The 21,242-nt window shown below is 33.8% G+C and overlaps 2 protein-coding genes across 6 annotated transcripts; both read right to left on the minus strand.

Moving 5' to 3' along the window:
• Nucleotides 1-4,597: 4,597 nt before the first annotated feature.
• LOC108328750 (uncharacterized) lies at nucleotides 4,598-5,574 on the minus strand. The gene is made up of 2 exons (XM_017562641.2): nucleotides 4,978-5,574; nucleotides 4,598-4,834 (listed from the first exon to the last, which is right to left on the minus strand). Exons 1-2 carry the CDS (start codon nucleotides 5,405-5,407, stop codon nucleotides 4,773-4,775), a joined length of 492 nt encoding a protein of 163 aa, XP_017418130.1. The 5' UTR covers nucleotides 5,408-5,574; the 3' UTR covers nucleotides 4,598-4,772.
• A 7,802-nt stretch (nucleotides 5,575-13,376) lies between these two features.
• On the minus strand, nucleotides 13,377-16,241 carry LOC108327971 (uncharacterized). Of its 5 annotated transcripts, none has more exons than XR_001832075.2 (4): nucleotides 15,315-16,241; nucleotides 14,828-14,937; nucleotides 14,555-14,723; nucleotides 13,377-13,890 (listed from the first exon to the last, which is right to left on the minus strand). XR_001832075.2 is itself a non-coding variant. In XM_017561725.2 (3 exons), the coding sequence occupies exons 1-3, from the start codon at nucleotides 15,465-15,467 to the stop codon at nucleotides 13,776-13,778; spliced, it is 378 nt and encodes a 125-aa protein (XP_017417214.1). In that variant the 5' UTR covers nucleotides 15,468-16,240; the 3' UTR covers nucleotides 13,377-13,775. The 5 variants fall into 5 exon arrangements, 1 of the variants encoding a protein (XP_017417214.1); XR_001832074.2 differs by having other exon boundaries at nucleotides 14,579-14,733; nucleotides 15,315-16,240; XR_001832073.2 differs by having other exon boundaries at nucleotides 14,555-14,733; nucleotides 15,315-16,240.
• Nucleotides 16,242-21,242: the final 5,001 nt, after the last annotated feature.

The following is a 21,242-nucleotide window of genomic DNA, read 5'->3' on the forward strand; positions in this document are numbered from 1 at the left end:
CCGGTGCGGTGCCTGTTCTTGTTCCTCTTCACCGTTGTAGTGATCCTTGGTGAGTTTTTTAGTACGCTTTACTTTTTCTGTTTTCATTGATTCATTATTTAAGGAGCTATTTTGAACCACACAGATTCATCCCCTCAACTATCACCATACATTCGTTCATCTTCCCCACGCTGAGTTTCGAACAAAGAACGGAGCGGCGACGTGGCTAGAGGAGAAACCAACTGGGGAACAAACCCTCACATAGGGATGAAGGCGGCGATGACATGGCCAGCTGACGGTGCTTCCGGTCTCATCGCGGAAGCGAGATGCAGCGTTGGAGGAGATGAGATCCGTGAAGACGGTCGCAGTGTGGAAGTAGAGGCAAAATGGGCCTTAGCGGCGGTGCCAGAGGGACTTTCGTAGCGGCCAATGTTGCCGAAGATGGACTTTCTAATCGGATTTCCGGGGCACGAAACTTGTCAATTTTGTTAATTTCAGGAAATAATTTTTCTGGGTCGATTCCTGAGGGGATCTGTGAATTGGTTAATCTGAGATGACGAAAAAGAAGAACTCAGCTTTGCCCCCAACTGAGATGACGAAGAAGCAACGTGGCAGATACTTAAGAAGAAGACGTGGGCTCGCCCTTTGCCAGATCAACTAAAAGTTGACGCCGTCCATTTTTAAGGACTAATACTAATAGTTTCAATACTATGAAGACTAAAAAGCATCAAAGTTTCGAGTAGGGACTAAAACCAAAATCGTGTGATACTTAAGGGACGAAAAACATATTTAACCCTATTATTAATATGTGAATAAATTCGAAGAAAGATTCACAAGTAGATAATTCTCTAATATTCAATTAATTAAGAGCATAAGAAAATATAAATATAAAAAAGTAGGTTAAACCACTTCCACAATCTCTATTTCTGTTAAGTTTGTTTCCTTAATTTTTTTTTTCAATTAGGTCTCTAAAAGTAAAAATTTTAATCAATTGGCTTCCTGCCATTAAATAGAGATTATGTGGCATTGGGAGAGCATGTTACGTGAAATATATAACTAAAAAATATATTCCATGATTTGTTGCCGCAGGACCATTGTTTCTCGCGTAGCACAACAATGTCACCAACACCGCAACCGCCGCGATGTGCAACCAAACTCTAGCCACCACCATTACAACAATTATTGCTTCCATCAAGACCTCTATGGAGTACACTACATCCTACAGAAAGGCTTGGTTGGCTAAACAACATGTAATTGAACATGTATTTGGGAATTGGAAAGAATCGTTCAACAAATTGTCATGCTTACTGCAAGCCATGCAAACTTTTCTTTCTGGCTTTGTGTACAAATTGAAAACAAAATAAATTATTGATGGCCAGGAGGCCTGCCAAAACCAACAATATTTCAAAAGACTTTTCTGGACCTTCAAACCTTATGTTAATGGATTCCCATATTGCAAATCGTTGGTGCAAGTGGACGGAACATTCCAGTACGGAAGATATAGGGGGATTCTTCTGGTGGTTGTGGCACAAGATGGGAGAAACAACATACTTCCTATATAGGGTGAAACAGCAGACGCTTTGTTATATTTTCTAAACGACCTTAGTAGACATGTCACGCCTCAACAAAACTTGTGCCTAATTTCAGATCGCCACAACTCCATTAGTGCAACATTCAATAGAACGACGAGTGGTGGACAGAAGGATAATGTGTGCATGTGTATTGCATTCGACACATTGCACAAAATTTCACCCGAAGATTCAGGGATACAAGTTTGAAGAAGGACCTTGTCAACATGGGTAATTACTTCATTTTTACAAATTTTAACCAATTAAATGTCGTCTTTATTATTCTTCGTTATTCGTAATCATTAATATTTTTTTTAATATTGTTGCAGCATACGCAATGATTAAGCCGCAATGTAACTATTACTACAATATCATCAGGGAGATCAATCCCGAAGCAACAACTTGAATTGACCAAATTCCAGGGCAATAATCCACACTTGATGAAGGAAAAATATGGGGTCGCTTAACAACAAATCTAGCTCAAGCAATTAACTCAATCTTGAAGAAGACAAGAAATTTACTAATTTCCTCTATAATATTGGTCACATACACCAGATGCAACGCCTATTTCACAGCAAGAGAGAAACAAATAACTACAATGATAAGTGTTGGTCATGTCTATTCTGAAAATGCCACGAAGGTCTTACAAGATACTGATTCAAAATCAAACACCCACAGGGTGGTTGAATTTGATAGAAATACAACAAGATTCAAAGTCAAGGAGATGGTAAACCCAAGATAAATACGACTTGCAGGAAAATTTAGTGTTAGATTGAATGATCGATGGTGTGCTTGTGGTAAGTTTCAAAAGACTCATGCACCGTGTTCACATGTCTTAGCAGCTTGCAAACATGCTCATCACAACTTTAACATTTACATCAGTCCCTACTATAGGTTGGATGTCATCATAAAAGTGTATAACAATATGTTTAGGGAGCTACAACATGAAGAATATTGGCCACCATACCAAGGCACATAAATTTTGCCTCATCTAGCCACAAAAAGGAATGCAAAGGGTCGGCCAAAATAATCCAGAATCAAGACTGAAATGGACTTCACGGAATGAGCATACCTACAAAATTGCTCATACTGTCAAACTCCAGGTCACACAAGAAATCATTGTCCTGACAATCTTGGCATTAGAGAGTCCACATGCTATCACTAAATTCATTGACCTTTTATTTCAACTATAATTCAATAAATAAAACTTATATTTGTCTTACAAAGAAAAATCCTTCTCCTTCTTCATTTCAATAAAATAAAAATTAAACAATAAATTAACTCCGAAATCAATTATGTATATCACTACTAATAAAAGTCAAAATTCGATTTCGTGATAACCAAATTCAAACTTACATCTTCACAAAATTCACTCAACAAATTTACCAAAAAAACGAATTACAATATACATTTTCACAAAAATATAACAAAAGTAAAGTTAAAATTCGATTTCCCGAAAACAGAATTCTAAAATACTTTTCAAATAATTCTTAGAAAATAGTTAGATTTTAGTTTTTCGAAAACCAAATTCAAACCTATGTTCATAAAAGACATTCCAAATATAAGTGAAAATTCGATTAACTGAAAACCAAATTTTCAATTTATTTTTTGTAAAAATCTTTAAAAAATAAAAGTCCGAAATCGGTTTTCATAAATCGAGTTCTATTCTAGTTTATAAAAAAAATTAATATAAGTCAGAATTTAATTTTTCAAAAATCAAATTTTAATTTAAACTTTTGTGAAAAATAATGTATAAGAAAGTTAGAATTCAATTTTTCGAAAAATGATAAACAAAGCCCTTTATGTAAATTCAAGGCACGATGAAACCTAATTAGGTTTCCATTCTTAAAAACTTTTTATTCTTTTTAATTATATATTCCATGTAATCCGAATATTATACACTGATACGCTGAAAGTTAACGTGTTAATCCAATTTAATGATAGAAAATCAATTATTTTAATTTCTCAAAACCCAACTGAAAAAAGAAAGAAAATTACTTGAGAATGTCTAACTGCAAAAATAGTTTAACCAAAAAAGTATATAAAATTGAAAGAAAATACTTTTAGTAAGAATACATCATATAAGAGTGAATGCTCTATATGGAAATAGATTATATTTATAGATCATTAAGATAATTAATTAATAATATCATTGAATAACATTATTTAATATATTATTTATATATATCTATATCAATTATTAGATTTAATCAAATTTTTAACATATTCATAGTTATATTTACTAGTGTAATATTTTGTAACATACTATAATTGTATTTATTACGAATAATTCTATTAATTTAATATAATTTTCTAGTTCGGATGAAAAAATATGCATATTGGACGGAAGGAAAGTACAATATACATTCTTTTATTGTTGATGAATATACCTATTTTTAAATATAAAATAAAAGAAATGAAATAAAATTAAAACTAAACAATAAATTATAAAAATATAACCAAGTGTTGAAAGACGTAACTAAAAAATATATATTTATAATAAATAGTTATAATCAATTAATAAATTTTCATTAATAAATTAAAATCTAAACTAATCACTACCATTATCCATTATGAATCAAATGATGTACTTCAATATTCAAACATATAGATGATAAAATAAAAAATCTAAAAAAATACAGAAAAAAAAGCTAAAAAGAAAATTAGAGAGATAATAATTCTTATATAATAAAACTCGACTAATAAAAAAAATTATTTATAGTTCCACTTTTTAAATAATAAAACCATTGAGTGTGAACCACAAGTAGTGATTTTTTGTTATTACTCTTTACAATGATTTATTCCAACCTTATTCTAATAAAATGTTCTGAACCATGGAAGATGCACCTTGTTGTACTAGGAAGAACTTTACTTTTTTTTTTTAAGCGATAACAAATGTCTAAACATGTCTATAACAAGTTTTTAATAAGGTTATGCTACTCCATGGTCATGTCTTTCTTTTGTTGTAATGCTAAGTTTTAATTTAACAATAGAAACTAAAATAGAATTACGTGTCCACTAAAATTATTTTTTAAGATTAAAAAGCGAAATTTATCCAAAGGTGAGTGATAAAAAAATACTGGTAAATAAAAGGACCAAATAGTGATTATTAATCATCCACATCTGCAATTTCGAATCATTCACACTAACAAGAACTACAAGTGGCACCATAAACCAACCAAAATAAAAATCCCAGAAAAAAAAAACACCGAAGAACTTCTCTGGTTAGTCACGAACAAGAGAGTTAATTAAGAAAGTGGCCTCATCTGCCGTGGGAACTGCATCATCTGCTTAAAACAAGGTGGTGTAAATAAAAAATATTCAGTTTTCGTTGCTTTTGCTTAATATATCTTGAAGATATTCATGGGAGGAAGAAAAAACATAAAAACTATTGAACACAAAACCTAGTACATAGTTTTTGTTTGTTTACCTGGTACTGGAGCAGGTAGACGAGAAGCAATGTTATGAATGATGCCTCCATTTTCTGTCTTGAAGCGTTTGACTTTTTCATCAGCCATGGTTTCTTCTTCGTCCTTCTCCTCTTCTCTTACCACCACCCCTTCTTCTCCTTCACTATGATGGAAGAAACTCGAAACCATTTTTCTGATAACCCCTCCCTTTTCTCCATCGTCATCAGCAGCAGCAGCAGGAGCAACACTTTCATCATTGTGAGAGGGTTTTGGACTCAATGGTGTGATGAAAGCAATGAAGTTGTTGATAATACCACCACTATCCTTCTCTTCTTTTCCAACATCATCTTCTTTCGCCTTCTCAACTTCTTCTTCTTCTCTTTCAGATCCATCTTCTGAGTTCAGACTTGGAGGAACCAAGCTCTCGACGTTTGTTCCACCTTCTTCCATTTGATACTTTGGTCAGTGAATTTTTCTCTTTATCTTCCTTCAAGTGTAAGGAAATAGAAATGAGGACCTTAAAAGCAGTGCCACATAAATGACACGTACTTTGCAGTTCTTAACTCTGCAAATGAAGTCGGTTGCATAAATGAGTCCTTGGATTTTGTAGCCACCCTCATCGTGTTCCTAGACACCTTTTATTTAACTCTGCAATATAAGAATAAATATGGGTGTGTTTATCAGAAAATAATAACTTAGTTCTTTTCGTTTATTTTATGTTTTAATTAATTAAATTCTTTTACTTATAATATGAAAACTTATAGATTCAATTAAAATTGTGGATTTTCTAATCCACGATAGATTAAAAAAAATAAGAAAATGAAAATCGTAGAAAATGAATTGGTTAAATAGTAAAAGTATAATTTAGCTTTGATTATGCGTTGTTTGTTGTAATCAAAATCAGATTTTGTTTAAAATAGCTTTCAGATAATTAATTTTATTCGGATGAAAAAATATTTTTTTACAAACTTAACGTTTTGAAATCCAGGTGGAAGACAGAGACGGTTTTACCCTGTGGGGGACTTTGGATTTGGAGACTCATTTTTTAATTTAAATTTTTTTCGATACGTTTCGCATTTTTAATTACTCGGTGGGGTTAGGGACTGTTATTATTTTTTAGGTTTTTAATAAAATAATATATAACTTTTACACCACATATATATATATATATATATTATGGTATATAATCAAGAATCGAACAGTTACATCTAAGACTATTCGGCTTATTTATTATAACAACATTCATCAATCAGGTTAAATCAGGTTAAAAGGTAGGTGTTGGACTACAATTGGGTCAGCACTTGAAGTTATTGGACTAATAATCTAGCAGAGGATAAAATAATCAAAAATATGTGATGGAATATATTCATAAAACTGTTTATGAGCAACTGACCGGATTTTAAGGTAAATATGTTTAAGGTAAGTTTGTTTATATTTTATTAGGCTTGTGATAACCTATAAATACAAGGTTAAGGCTAAAACCAGGTACGTTATACTGACACTCAAAAATACTCTATAGTGATAACAAAATCAATTTCTTGAGAGCAAAGACTTCATAACTTACTCCTAACTTAAGCGTCGGAGTACCTTTTGTAGGTACCTCCCCTCTGTCAAGAAGGAGACCGAGCGGTTCACGCCATTACCGAACGGCCAACAGCAGAAGACCGAGTGGTCATAAAGAAGTAAGCGGCCCAGACTGAAGGAAGATAGGCGATTCAGGTGTTCCAGGCACCCAAAGACAAGGAAGACACGTCAGAAAAGGTTAATCTCTTGGTCCTACAAATCCCTACCGAAACACACACACACACACATATATATATATATATATATATATATATATATATATATATATATATATATATATATATATATATATATATATATATATATATATATATATATATATAACTTGTGTATGCTCTTTTCTTCAATGTGTATTGGGTTTTAGTAGACAAAAATATCCTCATATTGTTTTAAGGTCAAGGGTATTTGAATAATTTTCATTCTCAAAACTAAAAAAAAAAACAAAAAACTCCCAAACCCTTACTCACCTCTCTCATTCCTTTCAACCCTTTCTCTTGATCTGCTTTGGAAACGTCTGATCTTTCTGCACTCAAAGGTGTTTTGTATGTGATCAGGAAAGCATTGGCAAACGCTTAGAATTGTTGGAGTTCCCTATGGTGTATACAGGAAGAAATATTCTTGACTTTGAGAGTGTCTCAAAAGGTTTGACAGCAAAAGAAGATGTTCTTGCTCCATGTCTTGTTGTTGTACTACCTATATTTAAATCAATGGGTTAGAGAGGTGTTTTACATTTTGACGTGAGGTCGTTGTAAAAACCTTGTTGTAAAAACCTAGATCTTTATAATGCATTGGCTTCCAACTCAGGTTGATTGGAAGAACATTGGATGTAGGCTTGGCCGAACCAGTATAAAAAGCAACGTTTGATTTCTGTGATCCCTATCTCTGCATATAATCGATTAATCTGTCATTGCATTCAATTAAGCTTACTGTTGCATTACTTACAAACTTGCTCGCATTTCAAGAAAAGTTCAAAGACATCCTTCTTTGTGAAAAAGATTTTGAAAGCAAACATTTTCACGCATCACCAATTCACCCTCCCTCTTAGTGTGAGAAGCTAAGCACTCCTTTTTTAATAATTGGCACCAGAGCTGGTTTTCAGAAGATATTTGAAAAACAAATTGATTTAGATTTTTGTCTAATCGATTCAATCCTAAAAAATGACTTTTGTTTCTCAAACCTTTGGTGAAGCTGCATCAACAAATAGACCACCTCTATTTGCTGGTGTGATAACGGTTGAAAAACCGTTATTTTTATACTTAATTTTGATATTAAAAACAACCTTTATGACTTAGAAACTAGCTTGAAATCATGCTTTTGCTTAAGTTTTGGAAATAAGAGAGTTGGATGGGTTTTATGCTTGGTTTTCCTTATTTTGGCAGGAATTAAGATGAATTAGATGAAAGAAGTTGAAGTACTAAGGAGCTGGACTCAGGAAAGGAAGTAAAAGTGCACAAAAGAATAGCCCCAGTCACCGCTGAGCGGAACTTTTATCGCTGAGCGGCATTCTGAAGCACCATAGTCATCGCTGAGGGCTAAAACTGTAGCTGAACGCCATTTAGAAGAACCACACTTACCGCTGAGCGCCAAAAGTGCTGTTAAGTGCCATTTAATTGGGCTTGGGCCTATTTTCTGTAATTTTTAATAAACTATATAAGGGTTTAGTCGACCTAGGGTTGGGATCTTTGGACATAAAGAGGCGAAATCACACTTTCTTCACCCTTGGAGGAGGATTTTGGATGCGGAAGCTCTTTTCTTCAACTTTTAGGGTTCTATCTTTCATTCTTTCATTGTTTTTCATCTAGTTTCACCATGTCCATGGTGAACTAAACCACCATTGTTGTTGGGAAACCGATGTAATCCTTTGAAACTCTCATGTATTGAATTGATTCTTGATTTTATATGCTTTACTTCATTAATTGTTAGGGTTTTTCCTTTTTACTCTATGCATGCTTTGTTTAACTCATTCAATTGCATGATCATTGATGTTATCTATATGGACACATATAGGTAAATCTAGAACTGGGAAAATTCTCCCGGAAGCAATATTACCTAGACATAGGAATAAGAGGATCGGTTGCCTTTAAGCTTCTGTACGAATGTAATGCATGAATAATTGTTAGGGAGACAAGACATTGTAAACTAGTGATTAGGAGTAGGCTTTCTTCACCGAGACATCGGGTTTAAGGTAAATTAGAAAGTGACATTAACATTAATGAAGAAAGATGAATTCTTGAATACATGAGAATGGATAGGATGAGTCGGAAACCCCAACAACATAATCATTCATATTTTACATCAATCTCTTTTGTTTCTTTTGATCCAATTGATCAAAACTTGCATTCATGTTTATTTTCCGCAATTCAAACACAATGATTTTGTTTACAAGCCTAATTCAATCAAGAAATCACATAATTGTTTAGGCCGTGAGCCTTTGGGAAACGATACTTGGTCTTACCATTTTATTATTACTTGATACGATTCAGTACACTTTCCGAGTGTTAATAGTCAAAATTATGCATTTTGGAAAATTAGGATGCAAATTTTTCTTGAATCCGTGGAAAAAGGTGTATGGGATGCTACACTCAATGGTCCATTTGAACCCACTCATGTTGTAAATGGAAAAACTGTTTTGAAATTTTTTTCTGAGTGGACTCAAAATGAGAACCGAAGAGCACAATATGATGTGAAAGCTAGAAATGTAATTGCCTTTGCTTTAACAATGGATGAATTTTTCAAGGTCTCTCAATTCAAAACAACAAAAGAAATGTGGGAGGTCCCTGAAGTTACACATGAAGGAACAGACGAGGTAAAGCGTGCCAGAAAGAATTCCTTGATGCTCCTCCATTTTTGCCCACATCCAAGCTCCAAAACCTCCCTTTTGGTCCTATTTTCACTTCTAATCACCACATTTTCATTCCTCTTCCATATCTCCACCACTTCCACCGATTGAAATTTCTTCAAAATGGCTAAATCTTCAAAGAGGCAAAGGGTTAGGGAGTCCTTTTCTTCTACTGTGGGACGTTAATGACGTGAACCCTCACCGATTGAAAGTTCACCCTCACTACCACCCTCACCAAATCAATCATACCCCAATCTTCTCTTTTCCACCCATGCACAATTAGATAGGTATTTTTCACACTTTTGTGACCGTGAAGTCATTGAGCCGAAACACCTAGACGAAGAATATTTTTGATGAGGAAAATTTTGAGTTTTACCATATGTTGACAAAAATGAATTTAGGTGATTTTGTTTGTCATTATTCATACTAGTACCCTGACTTAGTCGGAGTATTTTATAGTAACCTCTGTATTTCTGATAATGGCACAATTCATAGTGAGGTCAAAAATGTCAAAATGGTCATTAGACCAAACCTATTTTCTTCCATTACTAACCTCTCATCTGTAGGCTTGGATTTTGATGGTCATATACTTGAAGAATGGACAGATGAGTATAATATCCTAGAAGCTAGATAGATGATATCAAACCCTACTGCATCTCCTTCGGGTAGAATACTAACCGGGTCTATGCAAGTCGAGACTCGAATACTACATTATGTCATTTATTGTATTTTTCTTCCTCGTGTATCTAATGTTGCATAGGCTATCGAGAAAGGTCTCCTTCTAATGTGGATCATCTTGACAACAAAGTAGATCAACTGCGATCATCTCATCCGACATAGGATGAAGAATGCTTTGAGGGGCGACACTCCTCTACCATATCTATTTTTGGTCACCCTTTTCATGGAACATTTTGAAATTCCATTGGATGATGGGAAACTTGCCTTAGAGAAGAAGAAGTTCACAATTGAGGCTGACATAATCTTTTCCTTTGGATTTCATAAAAATAGAGATGGTCAGTGGGTTCACAAAGATGCTCCTACTCATCGCCAATGTCCTCTACCTCCTCAACACCAACCACCTACCCTTCAACAAGATACATACTCACTTGATGACATAATGAACGGGATATGTGATCTACGAGCATTTATTGATGGGCGAGATGGCTAGCTCGAGCTAAACATGGGTCACAGATTTGATACCATTGATGCTCGAGTTAGACATCTTGAGCAAGACATGGAGTATCTTCTTGTCATTTTGGCCCACTATAAGGATAATCTTAGATTTTTATTTTATTGTATTATCTTTTATTTTTATTTTTAAGTTCTTGTACTGAATTTATGACTTTGTTTTATGCTTTTAATTTATGGAGTTTCTATTTTCTTTATGTCCTTGTTTTATTCTTTTAATTTCTATGAACCCTGAAACAATGATTCATAGTCAACAAAACACATGTCAATGTCATCATTAATGTCTATATAATAAATTCAGAAAATATACATATGAATGTCATTAACAACCACAAACAACATACATGTCAACAATCACATTAAAATAATTAAAGAATGACAACATAGACATGGTCAATAAGTATGTCAAACATCATCAAGAACCATAAGTTACACAGATGATCAAGAAGCTAAAATGATCTTTCTTTTAACATTAAAAACCTCTGGTAATTGATTACCACATGCGTTTTGCTATTACTAAAGGCTTGTAAGCAATTACCAGAGAGTTTATCTTGATTTATACTTTTGGTAATCGATTACAACCCTACTATAATCAATTACCAGATAGTTTTTCCCCATTTACACTTCCTACAATCGATTACCGCAAGGGTGTAATTGATTACAAGTGAACTCGTGCTCCCCTACACAACTTTGGCACGTGTAATCCATTACAAGGTCTGATAATCGATTACAAGAGCCTAAAAACGTTTTGCGGATGCACGACTTCACCTTTGACTCGTGTGTCAAGGTGAAGTTGTACAAGGAAACACGACTTTTTCATATAAAGTCTAAGCCCTCCACGACTTGTCTATACGTAATAAAAAAAAATTTCCTATTTACGAAAATAACTAATCGTTTTTGCCTATATACTTAAGGAAAACCTAGAACTTCATACAAATTACTCAAACTCACCGCCCTTAAATCGACTTTAGAGGTACTTTTTGACACTGTTTTTCAATTAAAAGTAGTGTTTTAGCTCTTTAACACTAACAATTTATGTTAATACTTACTGCCCAGATGAAACTATAATTTTGATTTAAAAAGAACATCAGATGTATATAAAATATTTCATGTAAACAGAAAAATTGGGTGTAAATGGTTTTGAATGATATATATATTAATGCTTCATGTGAGAAAAAAAAAAGGTTTAGAACTCACTATCTGTGAGACTGTTCTGCAAATTTTGCCATCATTCTCCACGTACTCAGTGAGTGATGACTTGCTACCAATGGATTGTGGTGATGGTCCACCAGTAGTTGAATGCCTAATGGATGTTGATGGAGAGGAAAAGTTCAATGTTTCCTTTGTGTCAATGTTTTGTTTGGGAAGATGAGAAGAAGGGGTTAAATCGGTGGTAGTAGTTTTCAAGAAAGGAGCTTGAGAATTTGGTTTGAATCTCTTGTGGCCATGGTCATGGTGATCACCAAATTTAGCTTCGTGTGATTCAGGGTCGTCTTCCAATGGTGGAGAAAAAGGAAGAAACTTGGCGAAAGCATTGCTGTCACTGCTTCTTTTTCTTTCGTTGTGATGGCCACCACTTATGGAATCCTCTATCATTTCTCCCAAACTTCAGCCAAAAGAACAAATGGATTTTGAAAGTTCTTTGCTTGTTTATGAGGCAATAGAGTCCAATTACAATAAATAAATAAATAAAATATATATATATATATATATATATATATATATATATATATATATATATATATATATATATATATATATATATATATATATATATATATATATATATATATATATATATATATATTCTTTTAAGAAATGTGTAATAACTGTATCATCTCCTTCAGTAGTTTATAAACATGATATTTCTTTTATTAAAATTATATATTATTTCTTACTCTTATAAGTCTTATTATATATATATCATTATCTAATATTTTTTTATACAAAAGTTTTACGTTTTTTATATTGTTGTTTAGCATATGATTAAATCATAATTCATAATTGTAATTCTAATGATTATCATAAATTTAGTGAGACGAATCCAGTGAGAATATTTATAAACTTAATCACAATAATAATTAATAAATAAGATGTTTAATTGTTAGCTTAATAAATAATTAAAAAATATTAAAATCATGACGACAATTAAACGTGAAGACATTCGGCTTCAGATGGAATTTGTCGGTCATCTACATCTCCAAAGATCCATTGCCTCAAACTTTCGCAGCTCCACACAGCCTTTCATCAATGTATTATAAGTTACGACATTATGTTTCATCGCTATCATTTCCACGACACTAAAAGCATCATCCACCCGATCCTCCTTCTTCCTCAACATATGATCAAACAGTTCCCTCCCCCTCTAGACATCATCATTGCCACAAAAGAAACTTATTAGAGAACTATACAGAAACACATCAGATTTCAAACCCTCCTTCTCCATCTCCTTCAACAAAATCAACCCCTCACAAACTTCACCATTCTTACAGAATAAATCTTTTACTAAAATGATTCTTGAGATTATTATTTTCAAAAATAATACTTGTATTATATATAATAACTTATTATTGCATCATAATATTTTAATTTATTAATACATATATTATTTAGTTTAGTTAATTTTATAAATTCTGGTAACAAAAAGCACATATATCACGTATTGAAGGAATAAGAAGTTTTTTAAAAAACAAGTATGCATTAATGTGCCTTGGTTGTTATTGGAAATTGAAGTATTTCAGGTTGAGTTTATTTAATGAGATAGAATTTCCAACTTTTCAGCATAATCCTTCAACTAGGTGCACAAAATGTCAAGTTTGGCCGGCTTCATAATTAATTTCAAATGATTTGTCCATTGTATAAAATCAAAATAACTATCTTGGACGTATATATGCATCACATATATCTTTGGTACATATGCATCACGTTTGTCCATTATATATGCATCCTTGTAGATAGATGAAGATACACATTGGTTTATCAACGGAGAAAAACAGATGGAAAAGATAGGGAGTATTATACTGTACCAAAAACCTCTGTATAAGTCATCAGCATCATCTTCTTTGTCATCTTTAATAGCATCCTCATCATCCTTCTCCTCACTCTATAAATCACGCAGTTTGTTGGGGTTGATGAAAGAAGGAAGCACATCCATGAGGGGATTATTTGACATGGAGCATACACCAGTTTGGCAACCCATTTTGACTTCTACAGTGGGTCGCCAATAACCAAGCCAATATCTTTGTGGGATAGTGATTCTGAGCGTGATTTCCAAGATCCTTGGACCCTGATCAAGAGGTTGAATCCACTTGTTGTTCTGGAACTGACAGAGAAAGTGAGTTAGCTTCAAAGGGTAGTAATGCGGATTGGCTCCCACAATAGAAATCTCAACACTGGCAACAGAAAATTGACCAGGAAAAAGTCTTTTAGGAGGTTGCCAAGATTTGGTTTGTGGAGATGTGGAAGATATAGATTCCCTTAGAGATTTAGACGGCTTAAAGTTAGAATATGGGGTACACTATTCAGATAGAGCTATTAAATTTGCATTGAACTTTAAGGATCACTGAAAATTTGGAATGATCAAGTGGATTAACTGTTGTCTTCAAATAGCGATCCTTTAAAACTTGCGAAGCTATGGGATTTACATCGAGTGCTCCTATTCAATGAGAAGAGTAATGCAAAAGATTGGTTATCTATAGAAACTTAAAACTGTGTGGGTGCAACCTTCACAAGATCATAACTGCCATCTCAGGAGTTTCAACATGATGGTTGCAAGAAGGAATACTATTTTTCAGTAGGCAAAATCAATCATTAAAGCATATACAATTTAAGATTAACTTGACAGGTTAATTTACTAAAATGTTAAAAATGTGGTTACAAAGCTTATTTCAATTCTTTCCTTAACAAATTTGAAATGAAAATCCAGTTGAATATTTGCCCACAGGTAAAGTTGTCGATACTATTAGCAAATGGAGAAAGGATTAAACCTTTAAAATCATAAGGAGAAACACCTTTCAGAAAATCTGAAACTTTGCATATGCTCTATGATACTACATAGTTATCACAAAATATAGTTTAGCCGTCTTCCCCATTGCTCCCCCTGACTCAGTTGCCCTTAGTTCTTCAGCCAGCATCCTCTTTTCTGTGCTTAGCTTTCTATACAGGTCTAGACAATTTGTAGTTATGAAAAGAAGATTGTAATTGAACAAAGTTTCAATGAAAAAAGAAATAGCAGAAACCCAAGGGTTCAAAATACTTACTGACAGCACTTCCAATAGCACAAGCTCAAAGAATTGTTGTGATGGACCACTTGTCTCCAATTACTCCTCTGGTTCCCATGGTATATGTAGAATAGGCTAGAAACTTTGCTCTGCAAAAAGGATACAAGCTTAGCAAAACAAAAGAATCTAACAATTTGTTGAATTGGCAATTAAGTATCTATTTCATCTCCCCAAAAGTCCAACATTTAATACAACAGATCGTACACTCCACCAAACACAAAAGCTAGATTAGTATATGTCGTGGGACACAGACAAAGGACCAATGCAAAAGCCCCCTCGAGATGGGAGTTTCTAAAAAAAAACGAATGAATGAATGAAATGTACAAATCATATAGCAGCAACAGAAATGAATGAGAAGATACAACACAATAAAGAACGAAACAAACCTAATAGTAAGTAAATACACTGTGAAAGAACGAAACAAACCTAATAGTAAGTAAATACACTGTGAAAGAACGAAACAAACCTTATAACAGCAACCCTGGGTGGGAGTTGAATATTCAACAGTGGGAATGAGGGAGACACAACAACCAGTACAGCAGGGGCACCACCTGCGCAAACAAAATCGAACAGAAAAAGGAACGGAAGGAGAATGGAAAAACATATAACATAGGTTCATATTAGCAATTAGATTTATATAAAGAAAGGGAAGAGGATTTAGGGTTGCAAAAATGGTGGCGGTCTAGGTAAACTGGGCTCCCTGGGCATACTGGACTATGATTGCAGCGGCCTGTTATCCCTCCACTGTCAGGAGAGGGAGGTTTTCGCTGCTCTGTGAAACCAGCCTCACGCTGTGTCCTCCACTTTAGGACTCTAGAGACCCAAGCCTTAGCTCAGGACCCATGAGTCAGCTCTCAACTTGGAATGGGCAGGCCAGCATTTTGCCATGCACAGCCCAACCCAGAGAAGCCACCGTATTATCCCACCACCGTAATGCCCTCACTTGAGTCACAAGTTGACGCTACCCAACTCGGCGAGCTGTCATCCTTGTCCGAACTTTTATAAAGACTTGGTTGGTTTGTGATTTGGCCAATGTGGGACTTGTGAAGATCGAGTCCGAACACCTTCTGAGGTTACATCCTTTTATCTGGCAAGCTACTAAAGTAATTGAAATGATTAAAAGAAAAGGATTGTAAGTAATTCGTACTTGGTGTTGTGGCATAAGAATCTCTCATTGAGAACACCTAGTTTCTGAAGTCTTGGATTTTCACAATTAGTTGAGCATGGTAAGCAGGTAGGACATGTTACGTATATACCCGTCACTAAATGTAGCACTATACACATAATGACTAAGATAGATTGAGGAACATGAACCTCAAATAGCACCTCAAACAAGCATGATCTTCAGCATTTGGAGGTTATCGAATCTTACTTGAAGCTTTATATAAAGACAATTAAATATCAAGAAATGATATTAAACATAGAAAAAAAAAGCATAAAAAAAATAGAGATGAACTAGTTGAGAAAAATTAAAAGCTTATTAGTATAAAGTTTGACCAGATTCATTACTAAAATAACTTTTAATCACAAGTACATTGATATAATATTATTAAAATTAATCCTCTATATGATATATTATCATAATTATATACATGTGAAAAGGATAAATATATTTAAATAATCCTTCGTCCTAACTTTTAGCAATATAAAACTATTAAATATATCACAAACTGAGGTTCAGAGGACACAAGATTTCAATTCTAAAACCATTTTTATAACATGAGAGTTTCCTCATATGTATATGTACACTTATGTTACGTAAAATAATCATGAAACTTTACTTGTTTAAATTAAAACTAGAGTGGAGAATAAAATTGTTTCGGTAGGGATATGTGTAGGACTGAGAGATGTACCTTTCTAACGTAAGCTTCCTGTCTTTCGATGTCTGGGTCATCTGTACCGCTCGGTTACACTCTTGACACCGCTCGGTTATACTCTTGACCAGGGGAGGTACCTGCAAAAGGCACTCCGACGCTCAAGTTAGGCGTGGTTTAGTGAATTGTTTATCACAATTGAGTATTTGAGTTCTGATCGAACGTACCCATTTAGTGCCTATAACCTGTAACTTTTCGGTTCTTAGAACCAGCTCCCACACATTGTTCCTCTTAAACTAATTTAGTTCCTCTTGCATGGCCATAATCCAATTTTCATCCGCAATAGCAGTTTCAACATTTTTGGGCTCAATTTTAGAAACATATGCTACATTCATGCATAATTGATTAAGTTGATGCCTAGTGGATACTCCTTTTGTGATATCACCAATGACGTTGCTTGTCGAGACATTTCTTGGTGGTTTCCACTCCTTAAGTGATTCATCTCTGAGGGGATCGATTTCATTCTCGGAATTCTCCTCACTTGGAATTTCTTCATTTTCTTTTTCCTCTCCAGCAGAATCATTTGCATCTATTGACTTTCTAGAATGAACAGGATTAGTGGTATATACTCATCAAAGGCTACATGAACAAATTCTTCAACACATATTGTTCTTTTGTTACAAACATGATAAGCTTTACTTGTAAGAGAATAGCCAATAAAAACAGCCTCATTGGCTTTGGAATCAAACTTACCAAGATTTTCCTTACCATTGTTTAGAACGAAACATTTGCATCCAAAGATCCACGTATGTGAGATGTTAGGCTTTCTTCCCTTGAACAATTCATAGGGAGTCAATTTCAGTATTGATCTTATCACTGCTCTATTCAGTACATAACATGTTGTGCTCACTACATCTTCCCATAAGTACTTCGGCAAGTCCCTCTCATTTAGCATGGTTCTTGCAAGTTCTTCTGGTATTCTATTCTTCCTTTCTATTACTCCATTTTGCTGAGGTGTCCTTGGAGCAGAGAAGTTGTAAGTGATTCCCATCTCTACACAATATTCATCAAATGCTTCATTCTGGAACTCTTTCCCATGGTCACTTCTTATGCACTTTATTCTAAGATCTTTTTCATTTTGAATGGCTGCAACAAATTTCTTGAACACCCTGAAAGTTTCACTCTTGATAGAAATGAAGAAAGTCTAAGTAAAGCGAGAATAGTCATCAACAATAACTAAGCCATACAAATTACCTCCAAGACTCCTAACCCTTGAGGGACCAAATAAGTTCATATGTAAGAGTTGTAGAGGTCTGGTGGTTGACATTTCTCTTTTATTCTTAAAAGATTGTCTTGTTTGTTTTCCTTTTTGACATGGATCACACAATCTTTCATAATCATAGCGTATATTTGGAAGACCAATGACAAGATCCTTATACACTAGCTTGTTCAATTGACTCATGTTAATATGAGCTAGTCTCTTGTGCCATAACCATGCATCATCTTCTTTAGACATCAGGCAAACAACGGATTTGAAAGAGGTTTTTATAAAATCGATTATGTAAATATTGTTGTATCTTTTCCCTATTAATAATAACTCATCAGTTGAACCATTGTTAATCAAACAGTATTTCAGTTCAAAAGTTATTTTTAGCCCTCTGTCACACAACTGACTAATAGTAAGCAGATTGTGTTTTAATCCTTCAACAAGCAGCACATTTTCAATTTCATATGCAGAGGGAGTTTGGATTTTACCAATACCGATGATTTTTCCTTTGTTGTTATCACCGTGTGTGACATGGTCAGTAGTCTTGTAAGAGATGCTTAAGAATTTTGTTGGATCTCCTGTCATATGTCTTGAGCATTCGTTGTCCAGATACCACATGGAGCCTTTTGCTTCTTGTTTCAAACACTCTTTTGCCGTTTCAGATTTGGCCAAAATGATAAGATCACTTTCAGACACATTCTCCTATTGTCATTCTGATGCCCATGATTTTTCTTCTTTTTGAGGAATTTCATAAACTTTTCAGCCTGCAAATTTATTCTTTCAACTTTAATTCCCAATCCATCAACACAAGTTTTCTTGTTTCGCGAGATGCCTGCTTCAAAGAATTCATAAAAGCCATTAGTAATAGTATATTACTTAGCATTAAAAGTAACATGCATAAGTTCAAATGCAGATTCACTAGTCCTTCTTGTTTGAGATACATAATCCATTTTCCAGGATCAATCGATTAATCGGAAATAGTAATCTATAAGTTTCTCAAATATTTTATGAAAACCAGCTCTCGTGCCAATTGTTAAAATAGAATGACTCAATTTCTCACACCAAGAGGGGGGTGAATTGGTGAAGTGTAAAAAACAAAGGCTTTTAAAATCTTTTTCACAAAAATGATGCCTTATACTTTTCTTGAATTGCAAGGTAAAAAATTTTCAAAGCAGCGAAAACTTAATCGTATAAGTACAGAAAGTAATCGATTGAATAAAAGAGAGTATGGATCAAAAAATCAAACACCGCGTTTTTATACTGGTTCGGCCAACCTGCCTACATCAAGTGTCCTTCCAACCACGGGAAGCAAATGCACTGTAATGATCAAGGTTTTTACAACAAGGTTTCTACAGAATACTTCACGTCAAAAATGTAAAACACCTCTCTAACCCTCTAATCAAAATATAGAGAATACACAACAAGACCAACAGTAAGAATCCCCTCTCCTGCCGTCTAACAACTTTGAGACACCCTTAAAGTCAAGAACACACACGTTCTTCTTCCTGTAGTCACAACAGAGAACTCAAACCAATCTTCAAGAGATTGCAGAATCTGATCACGCAGTAACACCCAAATGTGCAGATTTGATCACTCTTTGAAACACAACAGTCTTACTCTTCAAGAAATCACAAGTTGTTGAATACCACGGTCAATCTTGTTTCTTGGAGCTTTTCCTCTCTTTCTGTAAGATCACAACTTTCTGTAAATGATATGAAATTGTTAGAATCATCAAAAGTTCTTACATAATTCAAATATGCGTCAATTTATAGTATAACAAATATCAGACGCATTTTAATCGATTGAGTTACTAACGTAATCGAATATAATAATCAGTTATAACAGAATTAGCAGAAGTGAAACAAATAATTGAATGTACAATTAATGCAATCGACTATCATTTAATGCTTGGTCAACATATTTAAAAATATGACTGTTATGTTAGTTGTTACTAGCATTTAACAGATTTTCAAAACATCAACTAACTTATTCGAATACAGAGTGCATGCATTTGATTAAGTAAAATCTTTTTGCACAGTTTTGAAAACCTTTCTCTTTGAAAAAAACTCACAACACACTTCAAAAGAGTTTGGGGAAACACACGAGTTTTAATCGATTCACCCCATAATGTAATCGACTTAAAACTATTGTTTTGCCACACATTTAAAGTTCAACCATAATGCTTGTGATTTTTCTTTTCCCAAAAACATATGTCAAACATACACATATAAAATCACATATTTCACACAGTGATATGTAATGAAGAACACAAACATAACTCAAACATTTTCTCAGATATGCTTTAACAAATTTAAGACATTAAGGAAAAACATATAACATGTAAACATATAACATGTAACATGTAACACAGAATACACATGTGTTATTAATTATGTGTTGTCATCATCAAAAACTCAGATATCACTGAGATTGTGGGTTAAGCTAAACCTGTGCTCCCCTATCAACAATCTCAACAATGATGATTGCAGTGTTGAAGAGGAGTCAAATTTATGTTTCATGGCAGGCTCTGCACACTCTGATGATGACAGTGATAGTGATTTCGAGAATGAACCGATCGAATTCAAGAATGACTTGCTACTGGATGGATTTCAAGAAATACATACAAAGGCCATCCGACTCCAATACAAGGTGAATCGATTATCTTCAAAGAGGAAAGATTATGAATATAGATTTGATAACCTTGTAAAGGGTAATGAAAAGCTAGAAAATGAATTAGAAGCTGCATTACAATATGCTAAAACAAATGTTAAAACTAAAATACAGATTGTGGAAAAGAAATGTGATAATTTTCCAATACACTTAGAAAAGATAGATTACTTGACAAACACTCTAGCTAAATTTACTCAAGGAATAGAAAATCTAGATGCTGTGTTAAGATCATCTATTAGAGCAATTAATAGGCAAGACATTGGCTATAAAGCAAAGAGTAATAGGATTAATTCTAAGAAGTTTTTTTATCTGAGTAAACCTATCTCAAATGCTTGTTTCTACTGTAATACTATTGGCGATAATATCAAAAATTGCTACTACAGAAAGGTTGGGGTTCCTAAAGGAAAATATAAGTGGATTCCTAAGGAACAACCCCCTTCAGCTAACCAAAAAGAACCCAAGTTTATCTGGGTACCTGCTATAAAACCATTAAATTATTTTGCAGGTAAATAAGTTGTTGTTGAAGCAACAACAGTGCTAAAGGATGAAGTACATTTGAACAAATCACAAGTTCTTAAGTATCTAAATGTGGTAACTGGAACAAATTATTTCTCATACACTCATGCATCATAAGTGTTGATAT

The sequence above is a fragment of the Vigna angularis genome, chromosome 2 (assembly GCF_016808095.1).
Source record: "Vigna angularis cultivar LongXiaoDou No.4 chromosome 2, ASM1680809v1, whole genome shotgun sequence".
In the NCBI taxonomy this organism is placed as follows: Eukaryota; Viridiplantae; Streptophyta; class Magnoliopsida; order Fabales; family Fabaceae; genus Vigna; species Vigna angularis.